This window comes from Chrysemys picta, chromosome 4 (assembly GCF_011386835.1).
Source record: "Chrysemys picta bellii isolate R12L10 chromosome 4, ASM1138683v2, whole genome shotgun sequence".
NCBI lineage: Eukaryota > Metazoa > Chordata > Testudines > Emydidae > Chrysemys > Chrysemys picta.
Genome location: NC_088794.1, coordinates 7,338,262 through 7,366,101, shown reverse-complemented (window position 1 = coordinate 7,366,101; position 27,840 = coordinate 7,338,262). Strand labels below are relative to the sequence as shown.

At 52.4% G+C, this 27,840-nt stretch overlaps 1 protein-coding gene across 1 annotated transcript; it reads left to right on the top strand.

Moving 5' to 3' along the window:
* The first annotated feature begins 350 nt into the window (after positions 1-350).
* LOC103306024 (integrin alpha-X-like) lies at positions 351-27,840 on the top strand. Its single transcript, XM_065594245.1, has 27 exons — positions 351-970; positions 8,885-8,999; positions 9,135-9,238; positions 10,185-10,298; positions 10,671-10,801; positions 11,063-11,208; positions 11,587-11,740; positions 12,761-12,896; positions 15,569-15,717; positions 17,191-17,331; positions 17,625-17,831; positions 18,035-18,165; positions 19,748-19,905; positions 20,072-20,226; positions 20,377-20,508; positions 21,128-21,201; positions 21,424-21,565; positions 22,217-22,330; positions 22,877-22,956; positions 23,113-23,196; positions 23,447-23,525; positions 23,768-23,875; positions 24,058-24,141; positions 24,318-24,431; positions 24,629-24,721; positions 24,898-25,008; positions 27,330-27,840. Exons 1-27 carry the CDS (start codon positions 934-936, stop codon positions 27,405-27,407), a joined length of 3,171 nt encoding a protein of 1,056 aa, XP_065450317.1. The 5' UTR covers positions 351-933; the 3' UTR covers positions 27,408-27,840.

The window sequence follows — 27,840 nt, the reverse complement described above, 5'->3', positions numbered from 1 at the left end:
TCCCAGAGAATTTAAAGGGCAGGTCTGAGGGTTGGTCACCTGAGGCCAGGGCAGTAGAGTTCAAACTGATGACCAGCATGGCTAGAACAGGCATTGTGGGACACATCCTGGAGGTCGATCAGAGCACAATAATAGACCATGGCGTCCATACTGGCACCGCAGTGCTTCAGCCTGGCGCAGAAAGCTCTGTGCCTCTCATGGAGGTGGATTACCAGGGATTCATCAGAGTGCAGCAGCCATAAAACAGACATAGTTGGAGGCGGATGGGTGGATATTAAGACCCAGAGGGCCCCACATTTTCAGGTGTCCTGCCCTATGCACCTACATATTCTGCCTATGCCCAAGTGTAGCCCTGAGTTCGTGAGTGTGTCCGTTTAGCTGTGTGCATGTCTCACTGCAGTTGTGTTTCTAATTGTGTATCTGTTGTCTGTCTCAGTGTAGCTGTGTGTGTCTGTGTCTCTGTCCAGTTGTCTATTTGTCTGGTTGCGTGTGTGTTTGTTTCAGGTTAGGTGTGTGTGCAGTATTTTCCCCAAGATTAGAAACTATTGTTTGAATTTACAAAGGGCGGGGGGAGATGGTGGAAAATGACTAACTGACCACTGGCATGGACGGGGAGAGGTATGGGGGAGTTCAGGGTGTGTGTGTGTTTGATCGTTTTATTTGTTTGTTTTTCATCTGTCTCCACACAGCTGTGTGTGTGTCTGACTAGTTGGGTGTTTCAGTGTAGTTGACTTTTTCTTTCCACCTTCTCCATTCTATTCCCGCCCTATAACACCCTGAGTCCCCCCTCCACCCCTGGCAGTGTTTCTCTCTTTTCAGATAGCACTTCTCTTTCCTCTGAGCTCTGCTGCCTCCTCTCCAGGCAGCGCCCTTGAACTTCACACAACCTATAAGAGCATCCCCGCTCCACACACATCCCTCACTGAGCACAGGATGGACCCCCTGCCTCTGCTCCTCTACCTCTGTGCAGGTAAGTGCCAGCTTTGGGGGGAGGGATAACTCAGTGGTTTGAGCATTGGCCTGCTAAACCCAGGGTTGTGAGTTCAATCCTTGAGGGAGCCATTTAGAGATCTGGGACAAAAATCTGTCTGGGGATTGGTCCTGCTTTGAGCAGCGGGTTGGACTAGATGATCTTCTGTGGTCCCTTCCAGCCCTAATATTCTATGACTGGGAAAAGCTGGGCTGCTCCACCTGGGTGCCCAGCGAGTACCCCTGTGGCAGGGGGATGGGAGCAGCTGGATGCTCAGGACTCTGGGGTCCTTTCCTTGACTGGTTCTGGGGGAGGAGTGGGGTCGATGGGGTACAGCAGGAGGCCTGTGCATCAGGACTTGTGGGTTCTCTCCTCAGTTCTGGGAGAGGAATGGGGCTCTCGTGTCTGGTGTGGGGGAGGGCTGGTAATCAGGACTCCTGGGTTCCGTTCCCTCTGTGTTCTGTTCCCTCCAGATTCTCTGGGATGGGAGTGGGTCACAGGTATGACTCCCACTCTCTGCTGTGTGTGTGTGAGGAGAGTCTGTCAGGTGTGAAGTGGATGCAGTGTTTGCAGTTGCTTTATCTTTGTGTAAAACCACAGCCACTTCCCCCTGCTTCAAGGTCACATCTCTCCTGGACCCGTCAGGGAATGGAGGGGGGCTGACTTTGGGGTGGCTGAGGATGAGTGGGATGGGCTAGGAAGCGGGGACAGACTGGGAGATGGGGCTTGAAAGGGGATGAAGGAAAGAATGGGGGAGGCAACCTCAGCTCCTCCCTGCCCTCCCTTTGCCCCCAGGCCCTCACCCAGCCCCATTTTGCCCGGTATCTGCTCCTTCTATAGCTCAGGAGGGTCTTTACCATCTCCCAGGCCTGGAGGGGGCGGCTCCAAGGGGATTCTCCTTCCCAGGCCTGGGCTTGCAGGGATGGAGAGGGCAGAAGGGAGGAGAGCTCTGCCTTAGGGGAGTTGGCTACGCTCTGCGTTAGGGATTCACTTTTGCCACTGATTGGCTGTTTGGTGTTTCTTGTATGACATGAGTTTGGAGGGTCTCAGCTGTGGTTCCCATGGCACAAGCTTATCAGGCCACCCTGCACTAATTGATAGACTCAGCAGAGAGACCAAGAACTGCCTGGTCCAAGTTGCTCCCGGTGCAATGCTGCAGCCAATCCTTGGATGCGTAAGCAGGGGAATCTCATGTAGGAGCAGAGAGGTTATTTTACCTCTGTATTTGATCCTGGTGTGACCTCTGCTGGACTCCTGTGGCCAGTTCTGGAGCCCACAGTGCAAGAAGGATGTTGATAAATTCGAGAGGGTTCAGAGAACAGCCATGAGAATGATCGAAACATTAGAAAACCTGCCTGAGAGACTCAAGGAGCTCAATCGATCACTATTTAGATGAATGAAGTGAAGACTAAGAAGTGCTTATCTCAGTCTATAAATACCTACCTGGGGAACAAATGTTTGATGATGGATTCTTCAGTCTAGCATTTTGGTCAATTTCATGGTCACAGGATTTTAAAAATCGTAAATTTCATGATTTCCGGTCTTTAAATCTGAAATTTCACAGTGGTATAATTGTAGGGGTCCTGACACAAAAAGGAGTTGTGGGGGTGGGTGGGTCGAAAGATTATTGTGTGGTGCAGGACTGTGGTACTGCTACCCTTACTCCTGTGCGGCTGTTGGAGGCGGCGCTGCCTTCAGAGCTGGGCACCTGGCCAACAGCCGTTCCTCTCTGGCCGCCCAGCTCTGAAGGCAGCACAGAAGTAAGGGTGGCACTACTGTGACCCCCCTAAAATAACCCTGTGACTCCCCTGCAACACCCTTTTGGGTCAGGACCCCCAGTTGGAGAAATGCTGGTCTCCCCCATGACATTTGTATAGGATTAGGTAAAAGCACATAAAAGACCAGATTTCACAGTTCTCAACCGGGGGTCTGTGGCCTACAGGGGGTCCATGAGCCTTTTCAAGGGGGCCGCAGGACGCTGCGGCTGAAGCCCTGATCCCCCCTGTGGGGCTGAAACAGGGGGAGGTGTGGGGCTGAAGCCCCAATTTCTGGCATCCCTCTGTGGGTCTGAAGCTGCGGGAGGCACTGGACTGAATTCCGTAGCTCCGGTGCTCCCTATAGGGCAGAAGCCCTGAGCGCATGGGCAGAGCTGGGGACATGGGGGCATTGCCCCTCCCTCAACTGCAGCACAAAATCATGGCAGTCCTGGGGCAGCTCCACACCTCCCTCCACGCCCTGTCCCTGGCCAGGTCAGCGGTGGGAAGCCAGAGCCCGGCAATGTGGGACAGCTGCTGCTCTGACTGGTGCATGGAGCAGGCAGCAGTCCTGCCTCTCCTGCTGGTGCCCTAGACTGAAGCTCCGAGCCCCCTTTGCTCCCGCAGTGGCAGCCAGTAAGAGCCCCCCAGGTCTGTGGCTCGTGGACCCCTTCGGGAACAGGGACCGCAGGGGAGTCCTCCCAGCACAGTCCCTAATACCCGTCTCCCTGCACCCTAAGCTATGCCCTCCCTGCATCCTGAGCTACCCCCTGCCCACACACAGCCCTAGCTACCCCCTCCCTGCACCTTGAGTACCCCCCTGCCCACACACAGCCCCTAACTCCCCTCTCCCTGCACCCTGAGCTGTTTTCAAACTTTTTGAGCTAAGCTCCCCACCTTTGCGTTATAATTTTTGGTTGCCCCCCAACCCATACAGACTGGGTGGCCTACTGAGGTGAGTCAGAAGGTGGAGGTGGACCCTGCTATTTGGGGCTTGAGCCCCACTGTCCCGTCCCCCCAAATAGAAGCCAAAATACACCTGTGCCCGAGGCACCTCCGCACCCCCCCACCCCACGGCCCTGGAATTTTTATAGCCTCAGAGAGAAAAAGGTTGAGAACCCCTGGTCTAGAAGATAAAGGTCTAACACAATCCAATGGCTTGGAAGTTGAAGGTGGACAAATTTAGACTGGAAATAAGGCGTAACATTTTTAACAGCGAGAGTAATTAGTGACTGCAACAATTTACCAAGGGTAGTGATGGATTCCCTTGCTGGGATATAATATGTAATATGATATATGCTATGGGGCCTAGTGTGGCTGTTGTGCGTTTGAAATATGAGTGCATGACCTGCATTTTGGCAACCAAAGCAGATAAGGAAATTACCCCAGCAGGACTGTTATAAAAATGTATAAGAATTGGAGGAAATGGTGAATCTTGGATCATGGCAGCCTGCCCAGGGCTAGCTCTTTGGAAAAGAGGGTGAAGGCCAAAGACAACAGACACACAAGACTAATGACATCACAAAGTGAATTATATGTAAATGTGCTCAGTTAAAAAAAAAAACATTCCAGTCCACAATGGTCAAATATTAAATTAAAAAAAAAAAAACAATACCCCAAAAACTAACAGTCCACCATTGGTATAATGTTTTTAAAAAATGGTCTTCCAAGCTTTACAGCTTTCCCCATATTAATGTTACATCCTATGGTTATGTTATTTGTATTCATAATTTTATTAACTTTTATTATGTTATGTTTATACTGCCAAATAAAAAAGCCACAAAAACTTCTCAGGCAAATAATATGTAAGCAGAGTCAGAATGAGCTCTCCCCTGACATCTGGTGGTGAGCTGCGGAAAAGGACTTCAGGAGTTGATCTTGTTTGCCCGGGCACAGCCACCCTGCCTAGCATGATGGGACTGCTGGCCTAAATGGTCACTTTGGCTGCTGAGCCGAAATCACTGATACCTAGGTCTAAGCATTAGACCTACTTCGGGCTAGTGGTTCTGATGCAAGAGGACTATCCAGGTGCACCAGCACCGAGGCTCCCCTACTAACAGCTGAAATCACTGAGAGCTATGTGAAGTGTGTGTGTGTGTGGGGGGGGGGGCTGAAGACATATTGGTGGATGGGGCGCGGAGAGGCACAGCCAACTGGCGGAGCGGTACGGTTAGCAGAACAGCTAGCGGATTGGCGTGGCCAGCTGGGCGGCTGGCGGAGAGGACTGAAGCAGAACCCCACAGAGAGGTGTGGCAATTGGCCCTCGAGGGCTCGAGCAGTGGAGAGTGTATAGTGCCTCCATACCTCCCTGCACTTCCACCCAGGCTCAGAGGTGAACTCTGCAGATGAACTTCTGAACTCTGGGGCTGTACAGACCAAGGACAGCAACTGTGGGTTGGGTGACTTTTGGGTTGCTGGACTTAAGACCCTGAGGAGAAAAGGACACTGCCAGACTTACTTGGGGGAGGGTCTTTTCCTCATGGCTTGTGTTTTGAATCCTGTTTGTGGTGTTTCCTCAACATAATGCCGCATTGTTTTCCCCCTTTATTAAAAGGCTTTTGCTACACTCAGGGCTTGGCTACACTTGCGAGTTACAGCGCAATAAAGGAGCCCCAGGCACACTAGCTCACTCCTTGTCCACATTGGCAAGGCACGTAGAGCGCTCTGACTCTGGGGCTACAGCACTGCTGGTATTCCACCTTGGGGAGTGGAATAACGTTTGCTGTGCCCCCGCTGGAACGCCACGGCGCCAGTGTGGATGCTCTGGTCCTATAGTGCGCTCTGATCAGCCTCCAGAAGTGTCCCACAATGCCTGTGCTAGCCACTCTGGTCATCACTTTGAACTCTACTGCCCTGCCCTCAAGGCAGTCGATATCATCGTCAGAGCTCTCACTGTCACTTTGGATCCTAAGGAGTAACTCGACTGCCAAACGTGATGTGCTGTCGAGACTCGTCACCATACACCTCAGCAGTTCGGGCTCCATTCCCGCAGACCGAAAGGGAAGATGGAGCGCTCAGTAGAAAAAATGGTGAAAGATGGTGCCAAATGTGGATGGAAGCAAAGGGAATGCTGGGATGCGAACCGATGCATCACGGGGCATTGGGACAGGATCCAGAATGCCCCACACTCCCTGCCCCCTTCCCACAAGCCACAGTGCCAGAATGGGAAGAGGTGCTCTGTGGGATAGCTGCCCATAATGCACCGCTCCCAATGTCACTGCAAGTGCCGCAAATGTGGCCATGACAGTGCACTTGCAGCTGTCAGTGTGGACAGACTGAAGCACTTTCCCTACTGCACTCTACGAAGACTGGTTTAATTCAAAGCACTCTACGTTTGCAAGTGTAGCCATGCCCACAGACTCTGTGCTTGTGAGAGCGGAAGTATTGCCTCTTAGAATTGCCCAGGGGGGTGTATGTAATTGTCCCAGGTCACTGAGTGGGGGCTCGAGCCAGTTTTGCGTTATGTTATTGAAAAGGAACCGGCCCTTGTTGCTGCCAACTCTGATGGGCACAAGGGTTACAAATATATAAAATTAAATGGCTTAAAAATTATAAAGTAATATAATAATTAATGTTATTAATCATGTATCAAAAGGGAGAATATTGGGATATTAAACATCTATATATCTATGTAATATGTTATAGGCCATGGGGTCTAGTGTGGCTGTCGTGTGTTTGAAAACTGAGTCCATGACCTGCATTTTGGCAACCAAAGCAAGAACTTAAAGGTCAAGCGGTCAAAACCTATTTGTACCAAACAACTTTGTTATGTCCTTGAAAAAAATCAAGAATCAGCAGGTAAGGAAATAACACCAGTAGAACTGCTATAAAAATGTATAAACATTTAAAAAATGGCGTGCCTTGGATCATGGCAGCCTGCCCAAAGTTGTCTCTTTAAAACAAAGGCCCAAAACAACAAAAACAAAAAACTAATAATGTCACAAAGTAAATTTTTAATAAAAGCTTCATACATTTGCAATTTCAAGTCTTTCAATAATCCAAAGCCCTGTTTATATATGGTGTGGTATTTGTGAACTCCCCGCACCTTGTAACTAAACTAAACCCCAACTAACCATCAAAACGTCTAACTACTGGGCTCTGGTATAGTATGTTTGGGGTATAAATGTAAAATAAATATGATCCATTTTGTAAACAATAAAAAGTATTTAAAGTATTATATAGCAACACTGTGTCCAGTATCTGCCTGCTCCCCCATCCCGTTTGGTGGGCAGGAAGTGGACGTGGTTGGCACAGTAATTGCTATAAAGTCACCACAGGTTTCTCCTGCTTCAAAGTCACGTCTGCTCTGTCTGTGAGGCTGGGACCTCGCAGGGCCTGGGGGAGGGCAGACTTTGTGGTGGCTGAGAATAAGGATGACAGACTTGGGGCTTTGAGGCACACTGGGAGACAAGGCCTAAGACGAGAAGATTGGGGGAGCCTGCCCCCACTCTCCCAGCACCCCTTTTGTACAGCCAGCCCTGCAATTTTCCAACCCCACCCACCAGCCCCACAATTCTTCATCCCGCCTTGCCCCACATTTGCTCCTCCTGCAAATATGGAGAGTCTTTACTGCCTCCAAGCCTAAAGGGGGCAGCTCCAAGCAGGGGACTCTGCTTCCCAGGTCCGGGCTTACAGGAATGGAGCAGGCGGGGGAAGGGGGAGGAGAGCAGAGCCAACCTGAGAGATTATTACACTCCCTACTTCTCTCCCACAATTCCTCTCAGCCCTACCTGCCTTCTGCAGAAGCCCTGATTGGCTGCCTTTCTCCAGGAGGTGGGGATGTGGGGAAGAACAGCCAGTCGGGGAGGGGTTTCCCCACTCACACACTTCTCCCAGCCATTCCCATGCGGGGAGCTTTGCATCAGGGGAGTTAGCTACTCTGTGTGGTCGGAGTTCAGTGTAACCATGCAGTGGCTGTTTGGTGTTTTGTGTGATTGGAAAACCTGCTCCATAGTGATAGACTCCAGGAGCTCAATCTAGTTAAGGGAAGGTTAAGGTCTGACTTAATCCCAGTCTGAGTAGCTATGAGGAGGACAAATATTTAACATTGGTCTCTTTAATCTAGCAGATAAATGTCTAATATGATCGAATGGCTGAAAGTTGACACTAGATAATCTAAGGCCATGTCTACACTAGCGATCTTACAGCAGCACAGCTGTACCGATGCAGGTGCGCCAATGTAAGATCACTTGTGTAGCCGCTCTATGCTGACGGGAGAGAGCTCTCCGGTCAACGTAATTAAACAATCTCAATGAGCGGCGGTAGCTATGTCGACGGGAGATGCTCTTCTGCTGCCATCGCATTCTGCAAATTACTATTGATGCCAGTAAAACTTATGTCACTTGGGGTGGTTTTTTCACACCTCTGAGTGACATAAGTTTTGCCGACATAAGTGGTAGTGTAGACATGGCCTGTGAAAATAAAGCCGACATTTTTAACAGCAAGTGTAATTCACCATTGGAACAGTTTTCCAAGAGTGGTGGGGGATTTTTCATCACTGGACATTTTAAATCAAGACTGGACATTTTTCTGGAAAATCTGCTCTGGTTCTATCAGGAATTAATGCATGGGAAGTTCTCTTGCTTGTGTTATGCAGGAGGTCAGACTAGATGATCACAATGGTCCCTTCTGTCTGTGGACTTTTATTTTATTTAAAGTACATTTTGTAATCTGGTGTGACACCACTGTGGGTTTGGCTCTCGCGCCTACAGTTTCAAGATTAACAGAGTGAACGTCACCTCTGTTACTTGCTTCAAATTTAGAGTCCATAGGAACACATAAAGATCAAAGGTAATGACCATCTATAATTCACTAGTACAAGGTCTAATCTATTTGATGTTTTATTAAAGTTGGTTATGATTACCCAAGCACAAAGAAATTCTATACAGACCTAAGCACAATTTACAAATATAGTTATACCCACATCCTTGATCATAGTGTTAGGGTCTGATGGGTCTCTCATGGCTTGAGCATCAGTAGAGGGATGGTTCCTGCTGGAGTCTCCCAGAGGGAGCTCAGTTTTCCCTGGCCTAAAATACGCAACTTCAGCTACGCTATTCATGTAGCTGAAGTTGCGTATCTTAGGTCGACCCCCCCACACCCTGTAGTGTAGACCTAGCCATAGGGGAAGGTCTAACTGGAGACTATTTAACCCCTGCAGTGCTGGCACCGAGCCATGGATTCAGCGTGGACGTGGAGGGACCCATCACCTTCCAGGAGGCAGCTGAGGGGTTTGGGCAGAGTGTGTTGCAGTTCGGGAATGCCAGCGCTGGGGGGTAAGAGCCAGACATGGGACCCCACATGACTTGTGCCCATCAGTGAGGGGCATGTCTGGCTGGGCTGCCTCCCCTGGGCCTCAGTCCCCTGGGTGTTTGGGGCATCCCATGAGCCCCCATTCTTTTTCCCCACAGGCTGATCATCGGGGCCCCGCTACAGACAGGAAACGTGAATGAAACTGGCAAAGTCTACAAGTGCGACCCGGGCTCCAGACGCTGCCAGGAGATCCCCACCCAGAGTAGGGGCACCCTGTGCTGTGGGGGGCAGCAATAGGATTGGGGTGGGAGCCAGGACTCCTGGGTTCTGTCCCCAGCTCTGAGAGGGAAGGCGGGTCTAGTGGGTTAGAGCTGGAAGTCAGGAATTCTTGGTTCTATCCTCCGCTCTGGGACAGGAGTGGAGTTTATTTGCTCAGCCTGGTGTGCATCTCTCCCCTGTCAGGGCCCCCCAGTGCCATGAACATGTCCCTCGGTTTGTCTCTGGCTGCCCGAGGCTCCGAGTTTCTGGTAGGTACCACACCTAGGGGAAATGGGTGCTGGGACTGGGGTCCCTCCCCCACAAACCCCACTACTCATGGATGGTAGTAACTGGGCCATGTCAGCGTGACTGAAGCAATGGTTCAGAGGTGACAATTGGGTGACGTCCCCATGACTACACGATAACTGTGTGAGGGCTGTTGGTAACTCCTGTAACTGGAGGGGCAGCACAAGGATGCAGTGGGGAATGGTGGCAGCCAGGTATCCTCGCTTTGGCTACAGTGATCGTGAGGTGATGTTGTGAGGGATGGCCACAACTGGCTGATGTTGCCATGGTGACAGTGACTGTGTGCTGAGGTAGCAGGAAGCATTGTTACTGGGTTGCTGCCATGGTGACAGTGACTGTACATGGACATAGCAGGGAGCATGGCAAGTGGGTGACATTGCCATGGCAACAGTGACTGGACACTGCTGTAGCAGGGAGTGTAGTAAGCAGGTGATGCCCCCGTGTGTCTCCCCTGTCTCCTCTCGGAGTTAGGTGCTGAGACCTCAGGTCTCGACGTCCTGCCTGCCCCAAGGGGGTTCCTGCCCTTGGAGGGCCTTTCCCTGCATATCCATGTGGGGTGGGGACCAGGCCCCAGGCTCTATCCCCCACGCTCAGAGCTCTGTTCAGAGGGGCACCTACTGATCCCGTGACTTCTCATGCTCCAGGTATCTGGCCCCATGGTGCACCGGGCCTGTGGGGAGAACATGTACGTCAGTCACTACTGCTTCCCTCTGCAGCAGAGCTTCTGGCAACTCCAGCACATCCTGGACACCAGCCGGGTGAGGGGTGACACAGGGGTGTGTGGGGGGGACTTACACCCTGGGTTTGTGGGTCGGTACACGGACCATGGGGATGTGGAGGGGAGATGAGTCTAGAGGGGCCCAGGGTCTGATGGGGAGTGGGATAGCAGGCTGGGTGGGCTCATTGGTTTCATTCAGGATGTCAGTAGGAGCTAGGATTCAGGACTGCTCTAGGAGGCAGGTGGGGTGATGTTACGACAGAGGGGCCGGCCGGGAGGGTCTGATCCGGGTGGCCAGCACATGGCAGGATATCAGGTTAGATGCGCCCATTGGTCTGGTCTAGCTCTTTCTCATGGATTTCCCATGTTTGTGGAGTTGAGTCAGGACATACTTCATTCCTGTCCCTCTCAGAGTGCCCCAAACAAGTCACAGACATAGCGCTCCTCATCGACGGCTCGGGCAGCATCGCACCTGTGGACTTTGGAAAGATGAAGACGTTTGTCTCTGAGATCATGAAACGTTTCCACAGCACCGACACGCAGGTAACGGGCAGAGGCTGAACCCTGACTACTTACCCTGCCCCTTGCAGTCAGTGCTGATCCCAATGCCCCAATGCGGTGCTAGGGGGCGCTGTGCTGCAGGGAGCAGTAAAGGATTTTGCATCCAAAACCAGGAAAAAATTCCTGCAGAACCAACTACGTCCCGACAGCCTGCCCCAGTCTTTAATTGAGTCTGATTTCTGCTTTTCTAACCCTCCATCCCTTGGATTGTTTTTCTCTGTTCTCCCCTTCCTCCCCTTGCAGTTCGCCCTCATGCAGTACTCCAATAAATTTGAATTGCACTTCGACTTCATGGAGTACATGAGAAGTTGTAACCCCGATCACCTTGTCCCGGGGGTTGAGCAGCTTCAGGGAGGAACACACACAGCCAGCGCCATCCGGGAAGTGGTGTAGGTATTGCCCTACTCCCCGTGCTGACGCCACAGGGAATGGGCTGCAAGGACATGCGAGCTAAGGGACAGGGACTCAGGACTCCTGGGTTCTATCCCCAGCTGTGGGAGGGGAGTGGGGACTAGTAGGTTAAAGCGGGGAGGGAGGGGGGTGGATGCTGGGAGCCAGGACTCTGGGGTTCTCTTAGCCTCTGTTGCTGTGTGACTTTAAGCGAGTCATGTCCCTGCCCTGTGCCTCAGTTTCCCCATCAGTAAAGTGGGGACACTGACCTTCTTTGTAAAGGACTTTGAGATCTGCAATGCCAAAGCAGTGGACGACCGCTAGGTGTTATTACATATCAATAGCCCTCCAATGCATTCCCCACCTCCCTTTTCCAGGCGGGAGCTTTTCACCTCTTCGAAAGGAGCTCGGGGTGAAGCCACCAAGGTTCTCATTGTGATCACAGATGGGGAGAAATCTGGAGACCCGCTTTCTTATTCAGACGCCATCTCCGAGACTGAGAGAGCTGGAATCATCCGCTACGCCATTGGGGTGAGCCGCGGCCGTGCGGAGAACTAGTATGGATCTGAGCGCCTGTCCGGGTTCCCACCGGATAAGGGAGAAGAACTGACCCTGGGTTGTAACTGGGTCAACGTGTGACAGTATAGGAGAGCTGGATCTCCACTGTTGTTCAGGATGAGCGGCACTTTCTAGTTAAAGGTTGGGTTTTCTGACTGCCCTGCGGTCCACGTGCTGACACAGATTGTCATAAAATTTGGTCTGCCTCATGGAAATGCAGGTTAAGATCAGTGGTCTAAATTTGATCAAGGGGTTTCTGAGATACAGCCCCCCAGTTAAAAAGAAAAGTTACCCGGTTCTTATAAAGTCTTTTTTGCATCCCACCGGGGCTCAAACAATAGTGCTGATCCTCCCCAAACTGGTGTCAGTCACTTGACATTTATCTCCGTTAAACTGCTGAGCCAAAGAGATTGAATTGGGCATCAGCAGCAAGACAAAGGGCAAGTTTACACGACACACTTAACTCAAATTCAGTTATGTCGTCACACAGCCACCGCAGTAATTAAATTGGTTTTTCATGTCCCCATTACTCTCCTGTTGGTGGTGCGCGTCCTCACCAGGGGCCTTGTACCAATTTAATTGTCAGTGCAGGGCACTGTGCGGCTGAAGCCCCACCGCCTGGGGCCAACAGCCGGAGCCTTAGGCTACGTAAGCCTCACAGTGCCTATATGGATACTGCATCGACTTAACGACATTGACCTAAAAGCAATGCCTCTTGTGGAAGTGGAGTTATGAAGTCGGTGTAGTGGGCGAGTTACATGGGTGGGAGCTACATTTTAGTGTAGCCGCTTACAGAGTTAGGTCGACGTAAGCTGCCTTTCATCAACAAACTCGGGTTTACAGTCATAGATTCCCAGGCCAGAAGGGACTGGCTGAGCCGTGCCTATCAAGGGCCCAGCAGGGCTCAGGTTGGGTGGATATGTGCCCAGGGCTCTTGGCTGTGACTGACGCTGATGCCCTTGTCTCCACTGTACCTCCCTCTGCTCCATGAAGGTCGGCAGTGCAGGGCAACGGGAGCTCCATGAGATCGCTTCTGAGCCCACCAACGAGCACATCTTCCGGGTGGACAATTTCGACGCCCTCCAGGGCATCCAGAGCCAGCTTCAGGAGAAGTTCTTCGCCTTCAAAGGTAACAGAGCCGGGGCAGGAGCTACAGTAGCCCTGGGGCTCTAGACATGGGTTTTCAAGGTCGAGATGGCCGGCATATTGGGCTGCATTAGTGTGACCATTGGCAGCAGATTGAAGGAAGTGATTATTCCCCTCTATTAGATACTGATGAGGCCACATCTGGAGTATTGCATCCAGTTTTAGGCCCCCCACTGCAGAAAGGATGTGGGCAAATTGGAGCGAGTCCAGCGGAGGGCAACAAAAATGATTAGGAGGCTGGGGCACATGACTTATGAGGAAAGTCTGAGGGAACTGAGCTTGTCTAGTCTGCAGAAGAGAAGAGTGAGGGGAGATTTGATAGAAGCCTTCAACAACCCGAAGGGGGATTCCAAGGAGGATGGAGCTCAGCTGCTCTCTGTGATGGCAGATGACAGAACAAGGAGCAATGGTCTCAAGTTGTAGTGCGGGAGGTTTAGGTTGGCTATTAGGAAACACTATTTCATTAGGAGGGTGGTGAAGCACTGGAATGGGTTACCTAGGGAGGCAGTGGAATCGCCATCCTTACAGGTTTTTAAGGTCAGGCTTGAGAAAGTTCTGGCTGGGATGATTTAGTTGGGGTTGGTCCTGCTTTGAGCAGGGGGTTGGACTAGATGACTTCCTGAGGTCTCTTCCAACCCTAATCTTCTATGATTCTGCGGGACGGGGAGCTGCTGGGAATCCAGAGCTGGGAGTGGTGGGAGCCTATGAATGGTCCGGTGGGATATACCTGTACAGGAGCAGTGGGAAATGAGTTTCATCAACATACCCAGAACCTCTGGGGACAAGAATGATGATTTTCTCAGTAAGAACAAACCCAAAGATTTCCCCTTACTTATTTAAACAGCCCCTGCTCCTCACCCCAGAGATGGCTGCACCTTAGTTCTGGGGAAGGGATCTCTGTGTAGCACTGTTTGTGACACCCTGACACCCCAATATTCACCACTGTCATGTAATTAGGATATGGTTTGTACAAAGTATGTCTTGTGAGGGATTATTCTCAAAGTCTTGATCTGCTGAACATTAATCTCATTGGATTGTATGTGTTATCGTTCTATGTGAAGTTATGAAGTTTGGCTACGTATGTGCTACTGAAACGTGTGGTGAGGTTAACAACACCCACAAGCAGCCTTTTAGGTACAATGGTAAAATGGCCAAACAGTGTTATTGGCTTATTGAGGAAATTCACATAAGCACATGGATTACCCCAGGAAGTGGGTACAATACAAACCTCTCAGAGATAGCACTACACAATGGGAACTGTTTGGCCCAGGTCACAGCAAAAGAGCTTTCCAGCAAGTGGGAAGAAGATATACAAAGTGGACAATGATAGCATGGGGGACCTCACTCTCTTGTGATACAGCATGGCCAGAGGGCAGCAGGAGAGGGTTAGAAGGGAGCCTTATACCCTGTACAGGGAAGAAAGTTTGCTATAGATTAATTAAAGCACCTGAAGCCAGTCACCTGATAAAACCCCCTTGCTTCAATCGGACAAGGGAGGAGTTGAAGCAGAGAGGATTAGTGTTGGAGCAGAGAGCAGTTTGAAGGAGTAGAAACAGAGTGGATTGGTGTTGGAGCAGAGAGCACTTTTGAGGGAAGCAGAGGAAAGTTTGGAGAAGTGCTGCGGTGGGCTAAGAAGACCAAGACCCTAGGTAAAAGGGCACCTGGCTTGTGCAGAGGGAGGGCAGGAAGCCCCCACAAGCTGAAGGGCAGGAGAGGGAAGTAACCCAGGGGAAGGAACCGCTAGTAAAGGGCGGGACCGGGTCCCTCCCTCTCCACTCCCCTCCTCTAGGACACTAGTGGGGCAGTTAATATTCCAGTTCAGGGGCAAGAAATGGTACCCTGAACCCCACCCCCCCAAGAAGAGAAAGCGCAAGACCCATCATACTAGTGCCGGCAATTTGCCACACTCCCTACAACAACACACCTGGAAATATCTGAGGGGCAAGGACTGAACTGTGGGAAGTGCTGGTCCCAGGCTAGAAGGATTTTTAGCATGAGTATGAAAACCTGGAAAAGCCAAGGCAACTTGTGCCTTAAGAATGTGCTGCCTGTTTATCACTCAGGGTGAGAATCTACTAATTAGTATCCTACCTATCTAGTGTGTTATGCTCAGTTTGAAGGTTTTATTTATTTATTAAGGTAATCTGTTTTGTTCTGTTTGCTTTCCCTTATAATCACTTACAATTTACCCTTTGTAGTTAATAAAGTTATTTCTTGTTTATAGTATAACCCAGTTTGTACAATTCATACCTGGGGGGTGCAAGAAGCAGTGCACATCTCTCTCCACATTGAGGGAGAGGGTGAATTTTTAGGAGCTTGCGCTGTGCAGATCTCTCTGGACAGTGTAAGACAGTATTATTTCGAGTTTATTGCCCAAAAGGGTGTGCACGTGAGTTCCAGTTGAGTCCTCTCACATAGAGCTGATTTCAGTCTGTGTCTGGCGCTGGGTGTGGCCCTACCTGTGTGTATGTGCTGCACAAGACTGGAGAGCCTAATTCAGGAAAACAGGGAGAGGGAATCCAGGCTGATGGAGCAGAAGAGGCTCAGTGAAAACCCAGGACATCAGGTGGCATCCCAGTTGGGGTGGTGCAACCCGTCACACTGTTGTATGGCTGTTTCCCATGACACCTCCCCATGTCTCTCTTTTCCTTTGAGGTTATTCATCTCAGGTCATCACAGCCAATGGGCAGAGGACCTACATGGTTGGGGCCCCTCACTGCCAAAGCACTGGCAAAGTCATCCTGTTCAGCCGAGATACCAAGGGTGGGGAATCGACACCCAGAGCAGAGCTGTTGGGAGAGCAGGTATGGGGAGTGTTACAAGTAATGTGGATTGTGGGTGTGAGAGGAGAACACTGGAGGAAGCCTGTAAACTGTTGACATCATATAATATTTGTGTTTGGCTTCACCTTCAGGAACAATTCGGTCAGAGAGCCTCAGGTAGGGGATAAACTTGACTAGTTTAGAGAACTGCACCGCAGCTGACATTCAGCATCTCTGCAATATCCCACTTCTGTTACCTTCACTTACAATCCAAATGGAATTCATAAGGTGGATACAGACAGAGACCCAGACCCACTAAGGGACTTAGGCATTGGACTGCTGCAGGGAGGCCCCTGCCTCTGCCAGCAATAAATAAATGGTGGGCCGGGGAGAGAGACACATGCACTCTTCACCTACCCCACATGTTAGGTCTCATCCAATAGGCATGCTCAGAGCTGCCAAGATATTCACAAATGAGCTGGAAGAGACAAGAGAGGTTTCCCATATAGCCTGGGGGTTGGAGTTCTCACCTAGTACATGGGTGACCCCTGGTTCAAATCTCTGCTTTTTCTGATTAGGAAGAAAGATTTAACCAGGTAGCTGCCCTCTCTCAGGCTGTAGGGTGGTTGTGATTTGCACATGTTCTGTGGCCCAACTGATACTTAATTAGTCAATTAAAGTGGAACAACTTTAATAGGGGAGACTGAGGGAGCCCACATCAGAATATCCCACAGCTCAGGGGTTAGAGCACTGAACTGAGAAATAGCAGGTGCCTGCTCAATTCCTTCTTCTCTGACCACACCGACCGGAGGTGGAGGAGGAGTTAGATGGAGGAGCGCCTGTCTTCCCCTAGTTTGTGGAGCATGCTGGGATGGGGGCAGGGGGAAATGGGCACCAGGCAACTGCACACTTAGAGTAAGACAGTAAGGCACATGCCCTGACCTTAAGACAGCAACAAAGGAGCTTCTGCTGCAAAAACGTAGGCACCAAGTCAGTTTAGGAACCTACAGGGGTCAGCGGCAACCATGAAGAGGTTTTGCGGTTCACAGAGTCAGTTAAGTCCAGGGGGTTAAGCACATAAGTACCTTTGTGGATCTAGGCTAGAGAGACTCAGGCAAGGAAATAATATTACTAGTGATATTAACAGTGGCTGAAAAAGATCACACTACACTAACAAAGTGAATTTCTCTAAGCTCCAATTGCCTATACATGCAACCTAAACAAAACTTATAACAATGGCTCAGTCAGTGATGAACTTGACTTGTGATAGCCCAACCTCTAAAAAGAATTGCACCACAGTTAGCATTCAGCAACCCCGGCCCTCCAAGGTCTATCTGCTTGTCTGTTCAAGAACACTTACAGAGATAGCGCCACTGGCTGCACTGAAGGAGGGTGAGACTAAAGATGGAATGAACATTGGGACTGAATCCGTATCCCCAGAGGGTGAGAAGGGTCTCAGTGGGAGAAGAAGTAGGAGGTGACTAAATTGAGGGGGTGGCTTATCTGCTTCTCCAGGACAGCTCGTATTTCGGGAGTACACTGTGTGCTGTGGACCTCGACAGAGATGGGAACACGGACCTGGTTCTAATCGGAGCCCCTTTGTACCGTACACCTCTGAATGGAGGACGGGTCTATATCTGCCCAATTAACTTGCCGGTAAGAAAGAGGAGTGCAGCCATGGGGAAGATGGGTGGCCGGGGGTTCTTGTTTGCCTGAACTGCTGTGATGCTGTGACAATTAGTATTGCAGTAGGGGGCATGGTGCTCCAGGAAGCAGGGTAGAGGCTCAGTAGGGGGCGCTCTTCCCTCCCAGTCAGTTCTGACCCCAAGACCCAGAGTCGGGAGGGGACACACACACTGTGCTGCTGAGAGAGGGGAAGGAGCTTGGTAGGGATCACTCTCTGATGACAGCAAGTGCTGATCCTTTTTCCATGTGGATTGGGCCTGCAGGGGACGACGATGATCTGCACCAAGACACTACATGGGCAGACGGGGGAAGTGTCTGGGCGCTTCGGGGCCAGCATGTCTGAAATCGGGGACATCAGCGGGGACGGACAGACGGATGTGGCCATCGGGGCTCCCATGGAGGATGACAATCATGGGGCCTTGTACATCTTCCATGGGGAAAAGGGAGGCCTCAGTCCCCAGTACAGACAGGTGAGCCCAGCTCCTATGGGGAGGGGTCAGTACACAGCCCTGAAGGGACACCATGGGGTCCCACAGCCCCCTAGTGCCCATTATACAGTGTACTCACCCCTTTCCTAGCCCTTATCCTCTGGTGCCCCCTAGTGCTCATTATATAGTACACTCACCCCTTCTGCATCCCTTATATAGTACACTCACCTCTCTCTGCCCTACAGCGCATAGTGGGGTCCCAGTTTCCCAGCAAGCTGCACTACTTTGGCCAGGCTGTCAGTGGCGGGACAGATCTGACGGGGGATGGATTGCCGGACATTGCGGTGGGGGCACAAGGGCAGGTCCTGCTCCTGAGGTAAGTAACTCTGTGTCATTGCACTGCTCCACATGACAGTCTCAGGCCTTGTCTACACTACAGAGTGTTTTCAATACATGTTATGCTGACGACCTAAAAGTGTTATAATTTCATCGCTATTCCATGTCCACACTACGGTCCTTGTGTCAGCAGAGCGCATCCACACTTGGTGCTGTAGCACTGAGAGTGAGAGCAGTGCACTGTGGGACCAATCTCAGTGTGCTACTCACCACATTCCACAGCTAGGTGTTGGAAGGTGAAGTGGATCGCAGTGCATCATGGGTGTGGAATCAATGTCCCATGATGCAGTTCTTTCCGTCCCAGCATTCCATGGGCTTTTGACTGCATTCTGTGGCATTTTTCAATGGTTCTTGTTTACTGTGCACCTGCCACCTCTGTCTGAAAAGATGAATCCTGCACTGATCTCTACTGTTGTGGTCACTGTTACACACGCATCGTGGATGGTCATGCAGTATATCATGAGCTCCCAATCTGAACCAGAGTTGCCTGACCTGCTCTGTGCCCTGGAAAGAACCAACACCAGATTACTTTTGACATTCATGGAACAGCTGAACACAGTGGACCGTCACTTTTGATATTGGGAAACAAGCACTGATTTGTGGGATCACATTGTTATGCAGCTCTGAGATGACGAGCATATCCCTTTCTCCCATGGCTCATGGAGCCTTAAATGGGAAACCTGGACAGCAGCAAGGAGTGCTTCAACAACAGACTGAGTAGATGCAGAATGACTGTGGAATGTGCCTTTGGCACATTAAAAGCGCGTTGGCGATGCCTTTAGGGAAGGTTAGATCTTAGTGAGGAAAACATTCCAATGCTCAGAGCTGCCTGTGGGGCTAAGGGTGAAAAGCTTGCCTGGGGTGGAGTGCTGAGCCAGATCACCTGGATGCTGATTTTGAGCAGCCAGATAACATGGCTATTGGAGGGGCACAATGGGGGCTATTTGAATCAGGGAGGCTTTGAGGCAACATTTTGAGAATGAGAACCAGTAATCTGCCATGCTTCATTAAGCTCAGTTATCTGTAGTGTAGTGAAGGCTGCACACAGTAGCAATACATTGTGTGTCTGTCTGTCTGTCTCACCTGTACTGGAGAAAGGCACAATAATAGCTTTGCTGCAGGGCCAGTGACTTGCATGAGCCCGTGGTGCTTGGGCTCCAGAAATATTCCGGGCCTGGGGGCCCGGCTCCAGCAAAGTTTGAGTCTGAGTTCCCCCTGATGCTCCCACATGTCTCCCTGATTCCTCCCCTGCCCTTGCTCCTCTTGGCTGAGGTGGGGCTGAGGGTGAGGGAAGTGGTAGTGTTCACAGCACTATGGATTTGTGGGTGGGGGTGCTGGGCATAGTGTGTCCAGGGAGTGTGGTGGTGAGGGGCTGTGCATCACCCCAAACTCCCTCCTGCTCCCAAACTCCCTCCCAGAACTGGCATCTTCTTCTGAACCCATACCTTTTCTTTCTTGGTTGCTGTGAGGACATCCAGGCTGGGTGGGAGGCTCAGGGCAGGGAGGGGGCCTAGCCCCATTGCAGTGGCAGCTGGGTGATGGTTCTGTTCCCCCCATGGCAGATCCCGGCCGGTGCTCAGAGTCAGGGTCTCCATCAGCTTCCAGCCCCCCACGATCCCCACCTCGGCCTTCAACTGCCAGGGGCAGGAGCAGCTCAACACGGAGGCCAGCAGTGCAGAGGTCTGCTTCACCGTCACTAAGAGCACCATGGACAGCCTAGGTCAGACCAAACCCATCGCCCGCTCCCCTGCACTCTGAGCCAGCCAGTTCCCTGCCTTGGGCTGGACTCGAGCCAGCTCCCCCTAGAGGGGAAATGTCCCGTGTCCCATTTCCCCTTGAGGTTCCCGCTGTGTCTCTCTCTGTTCCTCATTTTCCCTCCCCCATAGGTGACAGGATCTCCAGCACCATCCAGTACAGCCTGGCCCTGGACCCCGGGCGGACGAAGATCCAAGTCGCCTTCAACTCCACCAGCCCTGTCCTGAGCAGGGAGCTGCAGCTCAGCATTGAGAAGAAATGTGAGATGTACCGGATAATGTTACCTGTGAGTGCTGGGTATCCCGGCTCCTTCCTCTCCCACTGTGTCTGCCCCTCCACCCTACCCCTTGCTCCCAAATCACCCAGAGAACAAACGTCTCTCTGGATCCCAGTTTCCCTTTCCATTCAGGGGCCCAACGTGTTTCTGTTTCCCCAGCTCTGTCCCGGAGACATTCTGACCCCCATCACCCTACGCTTCAACTACACCCTGACGGGGGAGCCCATCCCTGCCGCCGGCGACCTCAGACCCATCCTGAGCGAGGACTCTGTGCTGGTGTCTGAAGGCTCGGTAAGGTGCCAGAGACAGGCCCCACGGTGGGTCTGCTGCAGGGATCGAACCAGTGATGTTGCCATTCAAAAGCGAGAGACTGAAAAGTGCAGAACCAGCAGCAGCTTCCTAAACCCCTTACAGAGTATGGACACTAGAGGGCGACAGAGATGGATGCCCAGTTTGCCTTGGCTAGGGACCTGTTTCCCCTAGGTGGGAACATTCCAACTTCTCCTCAAAGTTCCCAGAATTTCTGTCCAAAAAACCAAAAAGATTTTTGGCTAAAAAAATGATTTTTGCTGAAAAATTTTCAAAACTTATTTTGGCCAGGGCCCCTTAGAGAGGAAAGGCCTCATGCCCTGTTCCCCATTCCCCCGCCAGCCAGGCAGGCCCCCTGCCCTGGCACCCCTAGAAGTGTGATACTGTTGTTGGCTGGAGCCGGGAGGTGGAATGGGGAGGAGGGGTGTGGGTGAGTGGGTGGGTGGCAAGGGTGGGTCCGATGATGGGTTCAACTGTCTCCTGTGCAGGGGACTGGGAGGTGCTGGGGTAACTGGAGGGCCCCTGGGTCCCTGCAATGTTGCTCTGGCAGATGATGCTGCAGCCCTCTCCCCATTAACCCCTGCCCTCCTGCCCTCCCCAGCTCCCATTTCAGAAAGACTGCGGCGCGGATGGCCGCTGCGATGACCAGTTAGCAGTCTCCTTCAATTTCTCTGGGTAAGTCACTGAATCCTCCCTGCAAAATCACCCGCCATGGGGGGACCCGTCGAGCTTGATCACACCTTGGATTTCCAGTGCTGATGGATCCTGGGTGGGGGGCACTGCTGTGGCGAAGATTGCAGCACTGGAGTCCCTGGCTGGGCACTGCTAGAGGAAGTTCACAGAGCAGCCAGGGAGGAAGCTGCTCTGAGGAAGCTCACCCCTTTCTCTCCCCCATAGCTTGAGCACCCTGGTGGTGGGGGTCACCCCCGAACTCAACATCACCGTCTCCATCCAGAATCATGGGGAGAATTCCTACAACACCAGGGTGCGGTTCTTCTACCCGGCCGCGCTGTCCTACCGCCGGGTCCTGCTGCTCCAGGTACCCCAATGCACACCGGGCATGAGGGGCAGCCTCTGCAGGGGGCGCTGTGCTCCAGAGAGTGGGCAGGGGACTTGGCAAGGGATGCTGCTCTCCAGGGAGCAGACAGGGGCTTAGCAGGGGGCGCTGTGCCATGGGGAGCGGCTTGGGAGCTCAGCAAGGGGCGCTGTGCTGCAGGGAGCAGGCAGGGGCTCAGCAAGGGGCGCTGTGCTGCAGGGAGCAGGCAGGGGCTCAGCAAGGGGTTCTGTGCTGCAATGAGTGGGTGTGCAGCTAAGTAGGGGATCTCAGTTTGGAGCGCTGTGCTGCAGGGAGCGGGCGGGGGGCTCGGCAGGGGGCGCTGTGCTGCAGGGAGCGGGCGGGGGGCTCGGCGGGGGGCACTGTGCTGCAGGGAGCGGGAGGGGAGCGCGGTGCTGCAGGGAGCGGGCGGGGGGCTCGGCGGGGGGCGCTGTGCTGCAGGGAGCGGGTGGGGGGCTCAGCAGGGGGCGTATGCTGCTGTGCTGCAGGGAGCGGGCGGGGGCTTGGCAGGGGGCGCTGTGCTCCAGGGAGGGGATGGGGGGCTCAGCAGGGGGCGCTGTGCTGCAGGGAGCAGGGGAGTGGCTCAGCAGGGGGCGCTGTGGCCCCATTTCTCACTGGCTGGTCCCCTGTGCTCAGTCTAACAGGAGGGCCATGACCATTAAGTGTAGCTCGGCCGTGGGCTCCAAGGAGCAGACTCAGAGGAACAGCATCTGCCACATCAACCACCCCATCTTCTGGAGCGGGGCCAAGGTAGGGACGGGCCCTGGCCTGTGAATTCCCCAGGGATGAGCCCAGCTGGGAGCAGAGAGGGGCAGTTCCCTGGGGTCAGCCCAGCCCATGACAAGAGATGTGCTGGGGAAAGCGCCACGGGGAGCCCGGCGAGTCAGTGCAAACAGAGCCCTGAGGTCACTCCGGGGCTGGGGTCAGGCCCTGCCGGGACTGGAAACCAAGGGCCAGACTTGGGGGGCTGGAAATCAGGTCTCACTGGGGGAGAAAAGAACAAAGGGAGGGGCTGTTCCCTCCCCCATTTGGGGTCATTAAAATGATAGTTAATGGGGTGTTGCCATGGCACGGAGCCGACTGAGGTCTCTGGATCCCAAACCAGGTTAACGCTGTTTAACGTTGGACAGGGACAGGGTCATGTTAACGCCCTTTGCCGCTCTTGGACCATTTATTCCATCTAAGTTCATACAACAGGCCCCCAGCCATTGTCTGTGTCTGCCCCGCCCCCGCAGTCTCTGGCAGTTCCCCAGACCCCGAGCCCACTGGCTCTCTCAACCCCCGTGTGTTTTCCAGGTCATCTTTGTTGCCACTTTCTACGTCTCCTCTGAGGCTTACCTGGGGGACAGGCTGCAGATCACAGCCACTGCCAGCAGGTGAGGGGGCTGTGCAAGGCCAGGGGTGGGCTGGGGGGCAGTAGGAAGGGGCCGGGCATGGAGCAGGACAGTGCAGAGGCTTGTGGTGCAGCCTCCCTGCACAGTTAACTGGCTGCATCTCCTCACATCTGTCTCCTTTGCTCCCCCTCTCCCCAGTGACAATGGCGGCCCCATCACTGAGCGCATGATTCTCCGGACAGAGCTGCCGGTCAAGTACGGCATCTTCATCATCCTCACCAGGTAGGTCAGTGCGGAGACAGATGGGAAAGCGCCCCCTGCTGGGCCCCCACCCTGTTCCCAGCAGCACAGCACCCCCTAGTGTTGCACTTAATCATACGTTCCAGCGCTCACTGCAAGGGGAGTGTGCCCCCTACTGAGTCCTTTCTTGCAGCACAGCGCCCACTTCTGGACATGACACCCCACTCCCACTCTCCAGCCCCATCCATCACACTCCCAACTTTCACCTTCTTTCCATCCTTTGCCTCCCCAGCCTTGAGGAGTCAACCAAGTACGTCAACTTCTCCACCAAGGAGGCAGGGACAAGCGTGCCAGTGACACATGGGTACGAGGTGAGGCCGGTGGTGCACAGTGTTAGGGGGGATACAGGGCTAGAGGGAGGGAGTGGAACTGCCTCAGTCAGATTTTGTGGGTTAGAGCACTGAGGGATGGAGGTGGGCAGGGAGCCAGGACTCCTGGGTTCTATCCCCAGCTCTGGCAGGGGAGTGGGGTCTCAGGGTTAGAGCGGGGCCTGGGGATCAGAGCTCCTGGGTTCTCTTCCTGCAGTGCCCTAAGGTGAGTCTGTTTCTTTCAGGTCAAGAATCTGCAGCAGCGAAGCGTCCCCATCTCAGTCACGTTCCAGTTCCCCGTGGAGCTGAGCGGGGTCCGGGTGTGGGATGCCTCTGAGGTTGTCCCTTCCAAGGTACCTGCCTCTCCCTCCCTTGTGTGCTGGGATAGGCTGCCTAGGGGGAAAAGACCTGTTCCTCTGCCCCTGATCCAGCCAATCCCCTGCCCTGGTGCCAGATTGGTGCTGGTGCCCCCTAGAGGGGAAAGGCCCCATGTCCCCTTCCAACCCCCATTAACACCGTGTCTCTCCCTCCCCAGCCCCAACTGGCTCAGTGCGCCAGTGAGGCTGAAACGCCCGGTTCAAAGGACTTTGTGAAGCAAATGAGCGAGCACCCCCTGCTGGTGAGTACAGGCTGGTGTGGATCCCAGCAGCCCCTTCCCCTCCACACTAACACAGACAGCAAGTGGGGGGCTGAGCTGGGAGAGGGACCCCTGCTATAGACAGACGCAGACCCTCATGGCCATGCTGAGCCCCTGCATGCCCCCTGCCTCACCCGGCGATATCCTTCCACCCCCAGGACTGCTCCATGGCCACCTGTAAGAAGATCCGGTGCAGAATCGCCTCCCTGGAAATGCAGCAACCGCTGGAGTTTATGATCAAAGGGAACGTCAGCTTCCAGTGGGTCTCCCAGGTACAAGAGCTGCCTCTGCCTCCGCCTCCCAGCACTAGGGGAGGGACCCACCCAATGGGAACAGCCCCGTGCCTCTCAGTGCTGGGCAAGGAATCCCTGTGTGAACGGCCTGTAAATTGCTTTGGGTCCTCCTGGGACGATGCTCCAGGCTGGTTTGTGTCATTTCTGGTCAGGGACGGTAAATTTCTCTGTTCCAGACTCAGCAGCAGAAAGTGAGTCTGGTGAGCGAGGCCCGGATTGAATACGAGGAGAAGAAATACACCCAGAAGGAGGGATTCGTCCAGCGCCAGGTACCCGAGTGACTGCGCCCGGGATAGAGAGAGCATCGGCCAGTGGTTAGAGCTGGGAGCCCGGACTCCTGGGTCCTGTCCCTGCTCGGGGAGGAAGTGGGGTCTGGTGTGTTAGAGCGGGGAGGGTGATGGTGCCAGGACTCCTGGGTCCCCATCTCACAGTTCCTCTCCCCCAGATGCAGACCATGGTGGAGAGCTACAAGGTCTATAATTACCTGCCCATCATCGTGGGCAGCAGCGTGGGGGGCCTGGTCCTGCTGGCTCTCATCACCGCAGCCCTCTACAAGGTGAGTGGGGCAGGGCTTGGACCCCTCCCCCACAGCCCATCACGCTGGGGTCGGGGCTTGTGGCTCTCCCAGCTGGTGGAAAAGGGACAAGGGTCTTTCCTTTGGAGGTTCCCACAGCCCGTCCCTCTCCCTCCTTGGCCATCTGCCTGTGTCTGTCTGGCTCTCCCCCCTTTGTCTCCTTCCAGCTCGGCTTCTTCACGGGTTGTGGGAATTTGTGTGTGTCGGGGGTCAGGCCATATGTGAAGGTCAGACAGTTATTTAATGGCAGTAGAGCTTGAGATTCAAAAAGTTAAAGCTTTATAGCTATGCTGGGAAGGATGGATTTTTATTGATAAATACTGAATTAGGCACACACAGGCAAACTGCTGGCAAAATATTTCCATCACTAATAATAAAAAAAAATTCTGCTTGAGAACATATTGGAGTTTGATTTAAGGCTATTTACTTTGTATATTTATACACATGCTGTTAATAATTTGTGTTTGAATAGTTATAAAATGTGACCTTTTAAAATCAACGTCTGTTGTCTTTACAGAATTACGGTTTGATTCCCCACCCCCACAGTAATTTTCCACAACTGAAAATTTAAATGAAAAACATCAAAAATTTTTGCTTAGAAATAAACAGTACTGTGCATGGAAATTATTTTAAAAAAGAATTCTGCCAAGCCTACTTATAACATTTAGAAACACAAATTGTCGACATCACATGACAAATTGTACAAAGTAATTATCCTGAAAGCAGCCCCAGTGACACCAGCACGGCTGAAAGTTTTCTACACAATAAGGTGGGACACTAGAAAGTTTTCCAGGAGCATTTTTCTTTCTTTGTCTAGCTGCACATTTTGATTGTTATCGATGGAAACGTTTCCCCTTGGTTTGGAGGCGTGCGCGGGGAAACTGATGTTTGCTGACAATTACCGCTAAAAATCTCATCGTCCCAAGCCTACCTAAAACGCGGAGTGAGTGGGCAACAAAATCGACCCCCAAAACCCCCGAACCGCTATATAGGTATTACTGTGTTCTGTTAGGGAATGACAGATCCTCAGAGCTGCATTCTCCTGCCCTGGTGAGATTCTAACAAATACATAAAGGATAAATGACATTCCCGTTGGGTGAATAGAAGAGATGTTCAGTGGTGAACAGGGGTGAGGTTCTGGCCCCTTTCCCCACAGCTGTGACCACAGCCGTTCTTTCTTGCACAAGGAGCCCTTGCCTTGCCCATCATTAACCCCCCACACCCAGCGCCTCCCAGGAGCTTCAGCCCAGGAGGGAGCCTTCCCCCCAGCATCCCCTCCCAGGAGACTCTGCCTCTCCCACCCTGCTCCTGCCCCTCCCTGTTGGTGAGCTGTGAGTCCAGCTCACGTCCTGGCACTGAGAGAAATTGCCGTGGTTCAACAGGCTGAGCAGGGCCAGCTGCACACCCGGCCACGTGTCCTGCATGGTAGATACAAATTCACTGCACGTGTGGCTGTCCACACTCACGTCTGGCAGAGGGACATTAAATCCCCAGACGTTAAATCTTTTCACTGGCAACAGGCAAGGCAGGACAAAAAGTGCCAGGCCAGTTAAAAATCATCCAGGTGGCAACACTATGTGGGATGCTCCGAATCCATATCCTGATGTCCCTTGCTGAACTTGAAACCTCCCAACCAGAGCGTCCGTGGCAGGGCTGGGAGCCAGGACTCCTGGACTCTATCCCAGGAGCTGTGGAAGGGAGTGGGGTCTAGTGGGTTAGAGCAGGAGGCCCGTTCTAGGTCGGTGTCTGACCCACGCTCGGCACAGCAGGGGCTCGCTCTCGGCCAGGGTCTGTGCAGCACCCGGCACAATGGGGGCCCTGGTCTCAGTTGGGGCCTTGAGGTGCTACTGGGTTACTTCCAATAAAACCAAGCTCTCAGAGTCATTCGCCTGCCTGGTCTGAAGTCTCAGGTCACTTCAAACTGTCTCACAATACTGTGGGTGTGTGTTTGTGGGACTGACAGGGGCTGTGCTGTCCTACCTTCCACACCACACAAGGGAATGAAATCACTTTTAAATCTGATTGAAAAGGAAAAAAAATAAAAGCCTCTGTTCTGCAGGTTTAGCCTGAGGAACTCCCTGCCACATGTAGTAATGAGGCTGGGACCAAATACGTTCCTGTATTCACACCCTACGTACTATTGTAATAATCTTTGTACAAAGTATGCCTTGTGAGGTATAATTCGAAAACTCACAAGTTGTTGATCAGTATTGTCCTGATAAGCTATGTGTCTCAACATTGCATGTAAAGCTTTATAAGATTTCCCTGTATGATGATACTGACCTGTGTTCCCAACCCCACAGCCTTGCGCACGCAGAACTTGGCAACCAGGTGTGGTCTCGAGAAAGGAATGTGCCTCCCTGAATTTGCATTTAATCTGAAAACTGTCATCAATCAGGGAGGGAAACAAAGGAAGCTCAATCGTGTGAGGAAAAGCCAGCTGTGAACGTCCTTCCACATAAACTCTGTGTGTCCTAGTGCCCAGCTGGAAATGTTTTTCAAGAGTGAGACTGAAACTATAAAAAGGAGGAACAACCCCTCCTTCCCTGCCCATGGCATTCACTGCACCTGAAGAGAGACAGGAAGTATTCACTGGATGCCGAGGAAGAGGGCCTGACGTACACAGTTTGATCTGGAAGGCAGCTGAAAGCAGGTGGTGAGAAACTTTGCTTGAGTAGGATATAATTTAAGTTAGGCACTAGTCAATGTTTCATCTTTATTTTCTTTGTAACCATTTCTGACTTTTATTCCTCATTAGTTGGGTTCACTTCAAATCTCTCTCTTTGTAGTTAATAAACTTGTTTTATTCTTTTA

Excerpts from the sequence above, each read along its gene's own strand:
- LOC103306024 (XM_065594245.1), top strand. The coding sequence starts at position 934 with ATGGACCCCCTGCCTCTGCTCCTCTACCTCTGTGCAG. Across the intron at positions 22,331-22,876 it reads TCTTCTGGAGCGGGGCCAAG|GTCATCTTTGTTGCCACTTT; the intron begins GTAGGGACGGGC and ends TGTGTTTTCCAG. Across the intron at positions 25,009-27,329 it reads TCACCGCAGCCCTCTACAAG|CCTTGCGCACGCAGAACTTG; the intron begins GTGAGTGGGGCA and ends CCAACCCCACAG.